The sequence below is a fragment of the Corythoichthys intestinalis genome, chromosome 6 (assembly GCF_030265065.1).
Source record: "Corythoichthys intestinalis isolate RoL2023-P3 chromosome 6, ASM3026506v1, whole genome shotgun sequence".
Classification (NCBI taxonomy): Eukaryota; Metazoa; Chordata; class Actinopteri; order Syngnathiformes; family Syngnathidae; genus Corythoichthys; species Corythoichthys intestinalis.
In genome coordinates, this window is record NC_080400.1 from 48,998,646 (window position 1) to 49,014,848 (window position 16,203).

Sequence of the window (16,203 nt, forward strand, 5' to 3'; positions counted from 1 at the left end):
TTTTTCCAGAATATAATTCTAAAATGCCCATTATTTATCAAAATGATCATTATCACTATATTATTGTTATTATTATTATCATCATCATTATTTAATGCATTTTAGGTTTTTAACTTCACATATTTAATAAAACCTCAGTCACTGAAAAAAAATGAGCTCTTATGTGTTTTCATATTTACATAGATAAACTTTCACTTTTTTAGGTTTACCAAGGGAGAAAAAAGTAATCATTTAATAATAATAATAATAATAATAATAATAATAATATACTTAATTATTTTATACTTACATAACATGCTATACATATATTACTCTTGTTATATCTACCTTCAGGTGTGCATGTCATTTTCCATATGCACTGATTTCCAACATTAGAGGCTTCTCCCTCAGTGGGAGGTTAGTACACTGTAACCTGGATTGATATTGATCTCTACTTGTCTCTGTCTCCCCAGATCTTGGACGGGTCAGGCCATGTAAAATACTGTGTTGATGCCAGCAAGCCAGATATCGGGAGCTGGCTGAAATACATCCAGTTTGCCCCCAGTGCCAAGCAGCATAACCTGACAGCCTGCCAGATAGATGATCAGGTATGTGGAGACACTTATAACTGTACACTGAATTTAATGATTATTTATCAATCTATGCATTCTGCAGTGTGTAAGGGAAAATCAAGCATAACCTAAATGTAACAGTATCATACTTTTCTAATCATTTCCACTTGATGTCAGCCTCATTTTCTACCCTCTGTCCTGCTTGCTGTTGTTGTCTTAAAAGGTGTTATTGTGATCCAAGTCAGATAGTCCCTTGTGCGACTAGCCCACCCTGCTCTCATTTCTCGCACACACGCACACACACAATGCAGTGTAACGGCAGACACTCTATGCTATCAGCGTGTTTTCATTCTGTAATTGTACACTGGCTTCTGCCATGCGAGGACCACAGGGCAGGATCAGAGGCGGCCTGTTGAGATGATATTTCCCCACACTTCCCTGTCACGCTGGCGATATAAACTCTTAGATATGTCAGGAATGTCACAGTCCTTTGCTGCTCACCTGGCTGTGGCCAAAGGTGCGTGCTGCCCACATGGGGGTCTGTTCACCTCGCTAATCCTACTCAGTCATTCCTTCATAGAGGGCGGTGGACAAGAGACTAAACTTTACCTGACACGCGTGTGAGCATTCCATGACATGACCCGTGTGGGGAAAAAGAATTTAAACTCCATGCTTGTCATTGTCTCTCAGTGAGGACTCACCAAACTCTGTGGGACAAGAGTTGACTGTTAAATAAAATAAATAAATAAATAAATAAAATTTGGAAAAAAGAAAAAAAAGAACAGTAAATAGATCACAAAGTGGGGCACAAAGGTTTAAAATATCTTTCGGCTATACTTTTTCACAGCAGCTATAAAGGATTATGCTAAAAAATCCCCAATTCAAGTTTTATAAAACTTTGTGGAGGGTTGTTTCAGGTGTGAAGTAAAAACCTATTAAAGTTTAGTGACATCTACATAAAAATGAAATCATCCATCCTTCCGTATTCTAATAATTCCACCTGTTTCCTACAAGAACCACGCAAAATGCTATGACCAAACAAATGTTATGCAAGGCTTTGTTTGAAATCGGACTTCACTTAAGTACAGGATGCATGTGAAAATGGTGGCTGGACAAAAACATTTTTTACAATTACTGTTTTAACATGTAAGCCAAAAGGAAATTGATGCTGTGAGTATCCTTGGTACAGTATATCGAATCTTTAGGTGAACAACTGAAATATTATCAGGAACAAATCAGTGGTTCCTTCGTCTTCCCGCTTTTCCTAACAGGATTCCGAAAGGTCCACTTCATGTTCTTTTGAAAGACACAAGGTGTCTGGAATCACTTGGCCTCTCTGTTTTCAAAGTGACAGGCAGACAAACAAGCATAGAGAGCCGTGTGCAAGGTGTGACTTGCTGTCAACACGGTGGTTCTGCTCCGGTGCCTGTGTAAGGCTCCGACAGGTCTCGGACATGGCTGTGATGAGGTGATTGTTAACTATTACACACTGTCACAGCGCAGCACAATGTGCCGTCTTTAAGCCTTCCGGCCAACATTGGTGTTTTTGAAAACACACTGTAGCGGCTCACAATGCCTGTCTGTATGCTCAAATTGAATAGACTAAATGTGGGGTGGTCCTGCAAAGCCCCTGTCACTTTTTGCTACTGTGTGCACTTATGAAGGCTTTTTGTTTGTGCTTTTTATTAGTCCGAGTGCATGCATTCAGTACTTTGTATGTGTGCAAGGTGTTGCATCTGTTTCACTGTGCAGTTTTTGTACAGGAGCATCACTGTACGACTAGAAATGGTAGCTTGCATAGTACCTGAGGCCACAGAGAAGTGCTGAGTCTGAACTCAGGTAGAAAGCACCACACACACGCACACATGCTACCACCAGATTTGAACAGAAGAGACAGAGTGAGCTCCCTTGAGTTTACACTGCTGCTAAATCTCTTCTAGTGGTTTTAAAACCAATCCAGCTTTACTGGAGATGATTTGCTGTGAGATTTATATGACGACAATGTCATACAACCTCAGCAATTTCCAGGTGTGTTGGTCATTACGGCTCACTCGCAAGCTCCAATTCAGCCCTTCCAGTGTGAAAGTAAAACTGGCCTCCATCCTCTTATTTCTGACCCAGTTCTGTTTACCATAAAACTTTATGGCCAAATCTCAGGAGGGTGAGTGTGTGAGTGAGGAAGGAATGAGTAAGGGGAGAAGGGGAAAGAGCCTGTTTTGTCTCGTTGGTGAAACTGTTTGGGATTTTTTTTTCACCCTCTCGCACTCTTCACCTAATTCTGCTAGTATGTATATCATGAATTGGAAATCATCACAGACTTTACCAAAACAAAACAAAAAAATCGATTCGGTCAACATTAGAAACACCTGTTGCTGCACAATCTTCATAAAAGATTAAGTTAAAACTACAGCTGCATTTCCATAATTTCAAAAATAAAGATGAAATTACAAATTCATTACATAGTTGTTCAATGTGCGAATATATCAACAGTAAATTGTTCTGCCTTTTTTTTTTTTTTTTTTTAAATTTGTCCAACTGAACTCATAGCACTTTTCGGTTTTAGCCAAGTAATGCATTCAATTTTTGCATGAACGAATTGCTTCAAGATGGCCAATAAAGACGGAAAATAATAGACTTCTTAAACAATAGGTGGCACGATTAGTCATCTAATACAATATTTCATTCTAAAAACAAATTACCGCATACAGCTTTTTCTGGTGACTAAAGTATTTGTCAACCAGATTTTTATTTCAACCATTTTCTTTTAATGTTTTAGTTGAACTATAGAATGGAATTTAACGAAGAGTTGAAGGCCTTAGCGTGGCTATTACATTCTGAGGTTAATTGCAAAACAATTCAGCCTAAAAATCCTGCTGAGGCATTGAATAGAAATTGGAAAGATGAATTAAACTTTACAGTAAACACAACAATTAATCTGCTTGTCAATTCATGTAAATCATTAACCTTTAACATAATATGAGTGTTAAGTGTCAGCCTTTGACATTCCGTTAATGCTCCTATTGGTTTGCTGATGTATTAAACAAGGCACTCTGAGGAAAACCTTTCACAAGCTGTGTGTTTTGTCATTAAGATAATGTGGGCAATTAGTGTTTCAGAAGCCTGTGCTGCTCTCCTTATTTTGCTGTTTCAACTCAGTGGCAAATGGATTATTAGAGTAATTATCATCATCCGGCTTGTTCAAGAACATTTAACAAGATACTATAGAGAGTAGGGGTGTGACAAAATATCGAAATGGTGATATATCGAGATACTTTGTATCCCAAAAGGTTATCGATATGCTCTTGCCAAGAATCGAGATATAATTTTAAAAAGGTGTCAATGTTTAAAAAAATAAATAAAAAAATAAAAATAAAAAAAAAAAAGGAACCAACAAGTTGCTACCAAAATCTTCCACTATAATAGTGTCTCAATTAACTCTAAGGTTGCATTGACGGAGCTCGACGCCCAATCCATTTAGACTGGGAATGTTTGTTCATTCGAAACCAGAGCATTCACAGTCATTCTGTCCGATTTACAGGTCATTTACAGATCACTTGCTGTTCATTTTAGGGCATTTAGAGGTCATTTCCCATTGAGTTTAAGTCACTGCCTATTCATTTGGGTGATTCCCAGGTCAATTCCTGTTCTGTGAAAAAATAAATAGGAAGTGACCTTAAATGGCCCAAAAATTGCCTCGTTGTCTGGCATTGGCTGTCACTGACGGCCATAGACGTTCAATCGCTGCCACCCTCCCACTTCAAATGGATTGGACGTCTACTGGTGATAAACTCATTCCAACTCACAGCAGAAGCTTGTTTTTCTGTTTATTAGATGTTTGTAGAATATCCTAGAATAATTTCCTGACCAATGTATCGATAATCGTATTGCCATATCGTCAGATCATCGTTATCGTGAGCTTTGTATCGCAAATCGTATCGTATCGTATCGTGAGGTAACGAGAGGTTCCCACTCTTAATAGAGAGATCTGAATGATCACTCATATCCTCACATGCGTACTGGGCTTCATTCAGCCCACTTCACACATTAAGTCTGCTACGTTTTATTTGTGTAAGTGCGCTGATGCGTTCTCAAGTAATGTGGAAGTGTCTAAAATTACAATAATGAGATCGGAGTGAATATTGTTTGTTCACATGCATCCTGCGATTGACTGGTAACCAGTCAACAATGGACATGCCTCAAGCCCAAAGTTGGCTATGATAGACCCAATCTTACTCGCGACCATAATCACATCAAAGACCAGCATGGTACGAATGGCCTGTTCTGAGTACGTCCTTAATCTCATTGAGTCTATTGATTCTCACTTAGTATTGAGTGGGGACGTGAATGCATTTAGCAATGATTGTCAGTCACTTAGAGATGAAACCATCACATAAATATAAATCAAGGAGACAGGAACTGAAAGACATGTCACATCAAGATAAAATACATCAAAATAGATTTTTTTTTTTTGTTTTATTTTGTTTTAAAATAGTTGGTTTCATTGCTTAAATATGCTATTGTTTCAACCTCCAAAAACAAACAATTTTGCACTTGAAATAAAGTTTACCAGCAATTAAATTGTTTGAAAGATGTTTATGAACTACCCTAAGTAATATACAAAGCTGAGGACTGAGATAGTAAATATTCTCTTTGCAGAACTTTGTTTTGCCTTATTCTGAGACATTTCGTTATGTATGTCAATGCAGTTTGTAACAGAAAGTTGTGTTAAATAACTTCCAACAGCAGACAGCAAAAGCATTACCACACTTTAAAACTACTCAACTACTAGATCTTCAATTGTTATGTCATCGTGTCACATCGTTTCACTTTGTGGATTAGCGATACAGTGGATATAATCATTAGCATGTTTGCCTTTTATGTGGGTGCAAATCAAGCAACAGAAAAAGTTTCTTCATTGTTATTTTTGCTTATGAAAGCAGCACTTTATTGTATGAACTACAACAAAAAATAAACAGAATAACAAAAAATAGTACTTCCAATTTTTTGCTCTCACACGTTTTCAGGGCTCTGGTGTTTTTTTGTCCTTATAAACTTTGTAGTTTATACAGTTGAAATTGTCACTGTACATCAAGACAAGGATTTAGTATAATCTTTTACAACATGAAAGCTCAGCTGAATCGCGTGCCAATCGAATGAGTGTGTGTGAAGGAGTCATCAAGGTGTGGGTGCAGAAAAACCTGGCTAAAGACTCGTGGTTTCAAGGTAACCAGTTGGTTTTGCCCTTTGATGGATAAAGAGGTTTCATGAAAAGGTTCTTCACTCTAGAATGGTATTTCATTCAAAGAGCTTGGGACTTTTATTTTTTTTGTAATCTTTTTGAACGACAATCTGTGGTATAAATGGCCTTGCTGGTAAGAGGGGTCTTTGTCCCTGTGAACTCCATCACCCTAGTTATCTAATCTATAGAACAACCCGCTAACTTAAACCACTGTGAGATCTCTGGCTGTCGGGCAATGTGTGTGTGAATGCGTGAGTGTGTGTTCGCTGTTCGTCTGTGGTGGCCTACGGGGAAGAGGTGGAGCTGTTAGGGGAATTCCTCAAGTGCGGCTATGCCTGCGCATGTGGCAGTACTTTTACTAGCTCAAAAGGCAAAGGCTGGTCAAAATTACTGTGTCAGTAGTTGTTGTACAAGCTAGTCGACAATATTATTCCGAAATTTGGTTTCATTCCTGACAGTGACTGCCAGTACAAGGATCACACTGTACTGGTTGTCATTCTGTTGCAAGACATGCTGTACGGAGAAACGGATCTTTCACACTCAGATTCACACCTTTGGACATTTGAAAATGTGGGTCCTGAGCTGACATTCGAAGGAATGTCCCAACTGTGAGGCAGATGTGTCAACCACAATTTTTATTTTATTATTTTGCTTGCCGTATTTATTTCAAAGCTTTCATGAAACAGATGTTTTAACGATACAGAAATATCTTATTTTAGAAGTGCCCCTGCTTACGGGTTTTTCAAGTTGCAAAAAATTGACTTGTTTGATTTCTTTGTGTCTTATGAGCGCGTTTCAATTATGCTTCCCATTCTGAAAGAAAAAGGTGAGTCATTGTCGCCAATGCAATTTAAGCCCATTATTAAATGGTAAAACTGTCAGAGGTGGGTAGAGTAGCCCAAAATTTTACTCAAGTAAGAGTAGTGATACTTCTAAGAAATATTACTCAAGAAAAAGTAAAAGTAGTCATACAAAAATGTATTCAAGTATGATTAAAAAAAAGTATTTGGTGAAAAAAATACTTAAGAAATGTGTAACATTGTGAGTAACTGCTTAATATGTTAGATTTTTAAATTTTTAAAAACTTTTTTCAACAGATTTTTTTTAGCAATTGGATTTTTTTTCCTCAGCACAGTTATCTATATTAATTGTTATATTATACTGTATTGTAACATATTACATAACCACATTAAGCAAAGAAATAAACAAACATTGTATTCTGGCAAGGGAAAAATATCTACAGAAATTAAGCATTATTTGTCCAAAAAGCATGAGTGCCCTCTAGTGGAGAAAAAAATATTGCTTGTTATGAAACTAAAAGGATCATATCTCCGATTTTCCGTGGTCAATCGGTGCCAAAAAAAAAACTGGGATTAAAATCTGCGCTTTGGAGTCATGTTGACTGTGGTGCTCGATGTCAGATACTTAATTTTTTACAGTGCTTTAAAGACGCCACGTAATTGAACAAGCTGGCGTGATCATAGAACGGCAAGCTTGTGTCTGATTAGTATAATAGAGTCATGTAATTATTGTTGTATGTGATTATTATTGTTGCAACGTCTTTGGTGAAACAAGTTGAGCCACTGTTGGCGTCTCTGGCAACAAAAATAAGTAAAATCTAATATGTAGAGTAAAGAAGAAAAATGTAACAACTAGTGTAGTCCAAAGTAGTGGACAGAGTAGCACTTCTTCTTCACAAATCTACTCAAGTAAGAGTGAAAAGAATAGCTTAGTCAAACTTCTCTAGAAGTACATTTTTCTCAAAAAGTTACTCAAGTAAATGTAACGGAGTAAATGTGACACATTAATACCGAATTCTGAAAAGAGTCAAACACACAAATACCTATAAAATTGCTTTTGTCACTTCAGCCATATCTCCTTTAAAGGCCGCACAACCTAAGCACACGGTTGGTTGTCTTGACTTCGAGTTTGTCCCCAACATACAGTACTTACGTGAGCTTTACTCATGTTTTATTATAAACTTTACAAACTGAATTTCAAAATGTATGTGGTCACTGATTAGAATGAATTTGTAAGTCAGGGTTCCACAGTGTAATGTAACAACGACAATGTAATGTGTCATGAGTGGTTTGCTCGCTAACGTCAGGACTATCTACAAGCATTATTACACAGTGTGTGTGTGTGTGTGTATCTGTGTATTAAAATATTTGCTCAGCAATTGCTCTATACTGGAGAAGTTTACTCAATGGGAAGATTCAGTTCAGATCTATTGTCACACGTTCTTTGCGTGAATAACATAAATGTTGATGTTGGTATACAAACATGTTGATTTTAGTATTGACGGAATTTATTCCAAGTGGCCCCTTTGAGTATGTTCACAGATACTGTACTCTATATTACAATGCAATTTTGCACTGAAAGAATACTTTATTGTCTGTATTTATTTGAACTAAGACATAATATGCAATATATGTGTTGATGTTTTTTAGATCTTCTACAAAGTCACTCGAGACATTTTCCCCGGTGAGGAGCTTCTACTTTTCATGAAGGCAGAAGAGTATTCATGTGATACTTCCATGGCTCCTGATATTCATGGTCTGTATCATACCCTCATTCTTATAGTACATTGTGTTGCTCACTAATAATTTAAGATCTTTATTTCAACAAAGTGCTCATATTCTCCCCTCCTATTATGCAGAAGAGAGGCAGTACCGCTGTGAAGACTGTGACCAGCACTTTGAGTCTCGCAGCCAGCTGCTGGACCACCAGATGCAACAGTGTGGGATGCCTCCCTCCTCCTTTCTCGATGCAGGTTTGGATTCGTTCTTCGTTCTGTCCACTTAGTCTATACTGTGTGCATTTGGAAGTCTTTGCAAAAATGGGAATTATTTATCTTGTCTTGGGTGGTTAGGAGAGGACAGTGACATCAATGCCCAGGAACCTCAAGACCTTCGACCCTTCCATATGTCTCATGAGTTTCATGAGTGTAAAGAATGTGATCAGGTCTTCCCAGATATCCAAAGGTAACTTAATTTTTCACTGTACTTGTGTTCTCATAATAAAGCTGTCGCTTAGGGTAGTGCTGCCAAAAGTGATTATTTTAATGAATGAATGAATGTAAGTAGAGTAATTAGAAGGAATTAATTGGTCACAGATTAGTTTTGTGATTTGTTAACCATTCAATGCATATACGTATACACTGAATCATGTTTGCTATTTCTTGCTAAGGTGTTATGGGCTTAAAATTTTAGTTGTAAATGTTAATTTAAAGGAAAATCTGCACATTTTGAAAACTCATTCGAACATTCGTCCCTCCCTGTCAAAACGGATGGGGGTCTATGAATGCACTGTAAGGGTGCTTTCACACAAGTACTGTTTGGTCCGTTTTAAACGGACCAGAGTTCTTTTTCTCAGATAGCCCTCTTAGTTTTGTTAATGTGAACGTGCATCTGAACTATAGTTCTTACCAAACAAACAAACTCTGGTCCGCTCAAAAATCATTGGTCTCGATCCACTTTAACCGCACCCTGCTTTGCTTGTGAATGCAATGGGAGCAGGGTGCGCTTTTGCTACTTTACGTGCAGCGCCACAGTGTGCAGCTGTGATGCTCAAGGCTGTGCCGCCACATGCAGTGCATTCTTGGAAGCAGAAGTACAGCGTGCATGCAGTTCAAAATCACCAATGGAAAGAGGACAGACGATTAACCACGGCCAAATGTTGTTATTCTGCGTTAAGCATTTGTTACACAGAATCGGGCTATAATGTAGTGGTTGTGTTTTGTATGCTGTTCCTGAAAGCACCGTGTGATAGTGCGGAAGCGTGGGGCGGGATACTTTCACTTTCTGTGTTCTGTTGTTGTTGGCGTCGCCTACGGCAGACAGTAGGCGTTTTGTGTAGCACAAGTTCTAAAATAAAGGAATAAAAACCTGCCGAAGCTGGGGTCTTCCTTGTTGTTGTTACAGTATTAAATAAACAAACGCATGCACCAGAGGCTACATTTTTCGTTTTTTTCCCCCCTTTTGTCAACAGGGAGGGGCGGGTAGTTTGGTTGGCGCAGTGTGAATGATCAACCTTTTCAACAAGTCACTTGCAAGTGTTTTTGCGAGGTACAGTAGATCTCCAATTGGACCCTTGTCCTATTGGTCTAATGTGAAACTTCCCTAACTTATATTGTTATCCAAAACAAAAACATATGTTTGCACATATCTTAATTTGATTGATTACAAAGATATTTGGTCTGCTTTCTTTGAGTATTACAGAAATCAGAATAGTTACTGTTCAGAAGTTGAAAGAATAGTATTTGGACCACTTTAAGTAAACCATGTCTCCAGTCCAAACCATTAACTGATCATTAGAATTGTTGTCAATTAATTTAGTAATCGATTGATTGTTCCTTAATGGATTAATCGTGGCAGACTTACTTTAATGTGAATTCTTGATATGTGGAGATCTGATCATTGTGTTATGCAGCAAAGCAACTGTCAAGAGAATGACAAAATATACAACTTAGCAAAGTAAAAAAAAAAATCCTTGCCCAAACACAGTTTTTAAGGTTATTGACTGTTTTTGATGTTATTGCATTTCAGGATCATAGCAATGCTAACCACCCAATTAGGTTGCAATAACGAAAACCCCTGTAATACTCACGGTGACATATTTCAACTTCATCCTTGGTGATTTCAGCTAGAGAGAAGGCACATGCCGTTTCTGAAGGAGTTATTTATTTTTTTCATTGTTCTGTTTTTATCTGCTTCCTGCAGCCTGGAGGCTCATACTCTGTCCCACTCTGAGGAGAGGGAATATAAGTGCGACCAGTGTCCCAAGGCCTTCAACTGGAAATCAAACCTTATCCGACATCAGATGTCGCATGACAGTGGCAAGCACCATGAATGTGAAAACTGCTCAAAGGTAATGTGATTACTTTTAGGGGGAAAAGTGTGACACTTAAACACTGTTTACTTTGTTTTATAGTTTTCCTTATTTCTATATATTTGGTCGATAGTAACACCCCTCATGTTTCGGTGTGGTTCCTTTCCCCAGCAGGTGTTCACAGACCCCAGTAACCTGCAGAGGCACATTCGCTCGCAGCACGTTGGGGCACGGGCCCATGCCTGCTCTGACTGTGGCAAGACGTTCGCAACGTCTTCGGGCCTAAAGCAACATAAGCACATCCACAGCAGTGTCAAGCCCTTCATGTGTAAGTCACTAAGACCCTACCTATGTAAGTCTCCTCAGTACACTATGATAATCACAAAAATAACATGCTTGTGTGGGTTATTTTCTAAATTCAAGCATATAGTATTCCACAGGGGATATACAGGAGGATATTAATATTGAGTGTTGTGAAATAATTTATTTGAAAATAGGCGTGTTACTTACGCAGCACTCACGGGCACCCAAATATGCAGATGATTATTTAACTAGCATGTAATTGGAGCCACTTTTACTTGGTCTAACCCAAGTGACCTAGTCTGACATAGCACCCCTCCATCTAAATACGCACAAGCACACACATCTTTATCCTTCTTGGATACCGTTGCAAGACACATTTTGACCTTTCACAGTTCACACTCTCCTTTCCCTAAAGCATTATGACCTTCACCCCTCTTCTATTTCCCTGACCCGCCACATGAAGCCATGTGAAAAGCTGTCCAGCTATTCTACTCACATTTTCAAACAATCATATTAACATTCATACAGTATACACAAGCTAGGATGACTGCACTTCACTGCAAACCCTTTACTTCTCCCCCTACTACCCCTCTACATCCACCATTCTTCCAAAATAGCAACCATATGTACTGTTGTCTTCCTAGTACTTGAGCCTATTTGCTGTAATCAACCGAAAATATGTAGGCTTTAATACAACTAAGGGTTGTGTGAAACCATAGTGGGAAAAAGCTATGTGTGTGTGTTAAATGTTTCTTGTGTGTGCACATACAGTCAATCCTTGCCATTCACAGTGGTTTGGAACAAGATGCATCAGGGATAGAAAAGTTTAATCCATACAGAATTTGACATTTTTCGTAATTTTATATTCAGCTGTTTATATAAAAAAAAATAACTTTGATGCCAAAACACAGTAACATAATTTAGCTCACTAAAAACCTGGAAATTACAGTTGATATCATTTTGAGGAAAAAAAGTGCAGCAGATGTGCTTGTATGTTGGCATGTATTTTGCTTCTCAACCTTTAGATATGTAATTTTCTACTTTCTTTTTAGCTGTTTTAGTATCTTTCTGACTCAGGTAAATTTAGGGGTTCTCCCCCCCAACTAATATGTCCCAAACAATAAAAATTTACTTCATCCATTATTGCACCTTATATTAAGCAGCTAGCTGGAGCCACCTTAGCCAAAAGCCATCTTAGCCTTTCACTACATAATCCTGAGAGGTTTACCATATTTTTTCCCCCAATTTCTTTAACTGGCTAACAACTCATTCTCAATGGTAGCTACTCCTCTGCTAATATGGCGCCGAGAAAGAGCTGGACATTATTACACACGTTGTTTGAATGCTACTTATAACAGTGCCACACCTGCCATGAACATAAATGAAGGCTTATGACAGTTGTCATTAAGCATCCTAACCCTAAAAAAAGTTAAAAAGCCTTATTCTAACCCAATGACCTTTAAAACAATGTCAAGTTTGCATCAAAAAATAATATTTCAATAACACTGAATGACATCTGTCATAAGCATTCATTCATATTCATGACACATAAACAAATATTTACAGTGGGGCAAATAAGTATTTAGTCAACCGCTAAAAGTTTTCCCACTTTAAAATATTAGAGAGGCCTGTAATTGTCAACATGGGTAAACCTCAACCATGAGAGACAGAATGTGGGGAAAAAAACATAAAATCACATTGTTTGATTTTTAAAGAATTTATTTGCAAATCATGCTGGAAAATAAGTATTTGGTCAATACCAAAAGTTCATCTAAGTACGTTGTTATGTACCCTTTGTTGGCAATAACGTAGGCCAAAAGTTTTCTGTAACTATTCACAAGCTTTTCACACACTGTAGCTGGTATTTTGGCCCATTCCTCCACGCAGATCTCCCCTAGAGCAGTGATGCATAGACTTTCAACTCTCTCCACAGATTTTCTATGGGGTTGAGATCTGGAGACTGGCTAGGCCACTCCAGGACCTTGAAATGCTTCTTACGAAGCCACTCCTTAGTTGCCCTGGCTGTGTGTTTGGGATCATTGTCATGCTGAAAGACCCAGCCATGTCTCATCTTCAATGCCCTTGCTGATGGAAGGAAATTTTCACTCAAAATCTCTCGATACATGGCACCATTCATTCTTTCCTTTACACAGATCAGTCGTCCTGGTCCCTTTACAGAAAAACAGTCCCAAAGTATGATGTTTCCACCCCCATGCCTCATAGTGGGTATGGTGTTCTTCAGATGCAATTCAGTATTCTTTCTCCTCCAAACACGAGAACCTGTGTTTCTACCAAAAAGTTCCATTTTGGTTTCATCTGACCATAACACATTCTCCCATTCCTCTTCTGGATCATCCAAATGCTCTCTAGCGAACCGCAGACGGGCCTGGTCGTGTACTTTCTTCAGCAGGGGGACACGTCTGGCAGTGCAGGATTTGAGTCCCTGACAGCGCATTGTGTTACTGATTGTAACCTTTGTTACTGTGGTCCCAGCTCTCTGTAGGTCATGCACTAGGTCCCCCCGTGTGGTTCTGGGATTTTTGCTCACCGTTCTTGTTATCATTTTGACGGCATGGGGTGAGATCTTGCATGGAGCCCCAGATCGAGAGAGATTATCAGTGGTCTTGTATGTCTTCCATTTTCTAATAAATGCTCCCACAGTTTATTTCTTTAAACCAAGCATTTTACCTATTGCAGATTCAGTCTTCCCAGTCTGGTGCAGGTCTACAATTTTGTCTCCGGTGTCCTTCGACAGCTCTTTGGTCTTGGCCATAGTGGAGTTTGGAGTGTGACTGACTGAGTTTGTGGACAGGTGTATGTATGTACCGATAATGAGTTAAAACAGGTGCCATTAATACAAGCAACGAGTGGAGCCTCGTTAGACCTCGTTAGAAGAAGTTAGAGCTCTTTGACAGCCAGAAATCTTACTTGTTTGTAGGTGACCAAATACTTATTTTCCACTCTAATTTGGAAATAAATTATTTAAAATTCAAACAATGTGATTTTCTGTTTTTTTCCACATTGTGTCTCTCATGGTTGAGGTTTACCCATGTTGACCATTACAGGCCTCTCTAATCTTTTCAAGTAGGAGGACTTGCACTATTGGTGGTTGACGAAATACTTATTTGCCCCACTGTAGAAGGGTTTCACTATGGTAGAATATGGTTTAATTGAACTAATGGGCAAATTATTGTACTCCATTGGACACTCATTTGTAACATTTACAGTATAGGGAAGAAATGACAGAAGTATTTTTAAAGCATGTTATGTAGTTAAAAAAGCAAGATATTTGGTGATATCATCCCAGTGACTCACCAAGCGACTGTACCTTCAATGTTGCCCCATTCTCAAAGAGAATAGTTGGTCTTTATTTACTAACTATAAAAGCATTTAGTTTTAATGTGTGTTATTTCTATGTCAAAATATAAAATAAAATTGCCAATATACTGTATAACATACGTTCTCATCTGCTTCTTAAAACATAATTCCTGTCTATCTATGTGTATATTTTTGTGCACTTGCACAAACAAACATGGCTACAGTTGCGTGATAATTCACAGGGATTCACAGTCCGCAAACACATAGGGAAACGACCTGAGATTTTTTTACGAACAAAATGTGATTGAAAGCACACAAACTCGTCGGGGATGTCCCTATAGTTTGCCTCATATTCAAATTTTTACTATTGGCTGATTTGTGGCGACAGGCTGTTTGTTTAAACTTTAGCGATATATTTTGACACCAAATTCAGGCACTATATTTTGAGGGGTGTGCCAATAGGCTTGATGTGGAGTAGGAGAGAATGCACAATCAACTCCACTGTGTGTATGAACTAACACAATGACATCTTGTTTATTACAATCGGTGCGGGGAAAAAAGCAAGTGAGAGGTCTTTGCCTCACGCCATTGTAATAGCAGAATGGGTCACAAAAAGTCAGTTCCGGAGACCCATTGAATTTGTATTACAATTGTTGACCAAAACTAGCCCTACTTTCGCAACCTTTAAGCAATACAGTACAATACAATATACAGTATTTGCTATTACTTGTCATAGAATACGGTAATGATTTTGGTGTCATTGGATTCATGCTTTCATGCCGATTCTAATCATACTCAATTGGGTTTCATTCTATAGTTATTTTATGGTTACATACTTAAACATTCTTATACCAGTAAAGTTTTCATAAAAAGGTAACAGTAATAGTCAAATTTCATTTAATGTTTTCTTAAAACTTATTGAAATCTTTAGCAAACAGTGTTGTTTATAATAGCGTTAGAGTACAGTGGTACCTCGACATACGATCGCTTCAACACATTATCTTTTCGACATCCAATGTAAAATTAGCCTCGCCATTTGTTTCTCCATCCGACGACATGCGCGAAATATGACGATTTATGACAGCGCCCCAGTTTTTTTGTTTTGCCGGAAGGTGTTCTTGTGAGGGAAATCAACACTGGTTCCAAGAAGGTTAGTGCAGGTGGGGAAAAAAAATAAAAAGGTGACGCTGACCATTGAAATAAAAATGGAAACGAAAGAAACACATGAGCATGGTGTGTGCATCCATGAACTGGCTCGACAATACAATACGGCGTAGAATGTTGATCACAACGGTCCTCCTCCGACCTCCGTTAGCCAGCCTTCATAAGGTAAGGTGACAATTATTATTATTGTGGTAACATGGCTAAAGAAATCGCCTGCTTCGTCAGGTTTCTAATCATTTATTCGATCAACTTGTGCAACGCAACACCCCTACTTTCCGCTGCAGTTGATGCCAGCTGCCAGCAAGCAACAAAACATTAAAAAAGAAAGTAAAATAGAACCGCACTCTCTATCTCACCGTCACGTCAGCTACGCGGTGCGTTCAGGTACAGCAAAAAACGTCTGCCACATTAGAACCTAATTCCATACATTATTACAGGAATTATTTGTATTATTATATTATTATTTTTTTTTTTTTTATTTACAATTTATTTGTTTTGCTGTGTGTAATTGCCATTTGTAATAGTAAAAGCAGTATCTATTAAGGATTTAGTGTTGGTTTTCAGGCTGTGGAACCAATTAATGGAAATATAATGTATTCTTAAGGGAAAATCCTGATCGACATACAACCATTTTGACATTCAAACGAGGTTCTGGAACGAATTAACTTCGCATGTAGTGGTACCACTGTATAACTTAGTTTCCACGGCGTTATTTATTTTATTTTTTTTTGTGAACAATCTAATTAATTACTTTTCCCATCCCTGCAACGCCATAACCATTACTGAAGATGTTAAGTG

At 38.2% G+C, this 16,203-nt stretch overlaps 1 protein-coding gene across 8 annotated transcripts in view; it reads left to right on the plus strand.

Annotated features, from left to right (window-relative positions):
• LOC130917454 (histone-lysine N-methyltransferase MECOM) overlaps positions 1–16,203 on the plus strand; it is a 97,155-nt gene that overhangs the window by 58,538 nt on the left and 22,414 nt on the right. For 3 of the 8 annotated variants that reach the window (XM_057838859.1, XM_057838860.1, XM_057838866.1), the window contains exons 2-7: positions 453–587; positions 8,241–8,346; positions 8,450–8,563; positions 8,663–8,774; positions 10,512–10,659; positions 10,792–10,972. In XM_057838859.1, the coding sequence (XP_057694842.1) occupies positions 453–587; positions 8,241–8,346; positions 8,450–8,563; positions 8,663–8,774; positions 10,512–10,659; positions 10,792–10,972 (796 nt within the window). The remainder of the gene's footprint in view (positions 1–452; positions 588–8,240; positions 8,347–8,449; positions 8,564–8,662; positions 8,775–10,511; positions 10,660–10,791; positions 10,973–16,203) is intronic. The other 5 variants (XM_057838862.1, XM_057838863.1, XM_057838864.1 and 2 more) reach the window with 3 other exon arrangements.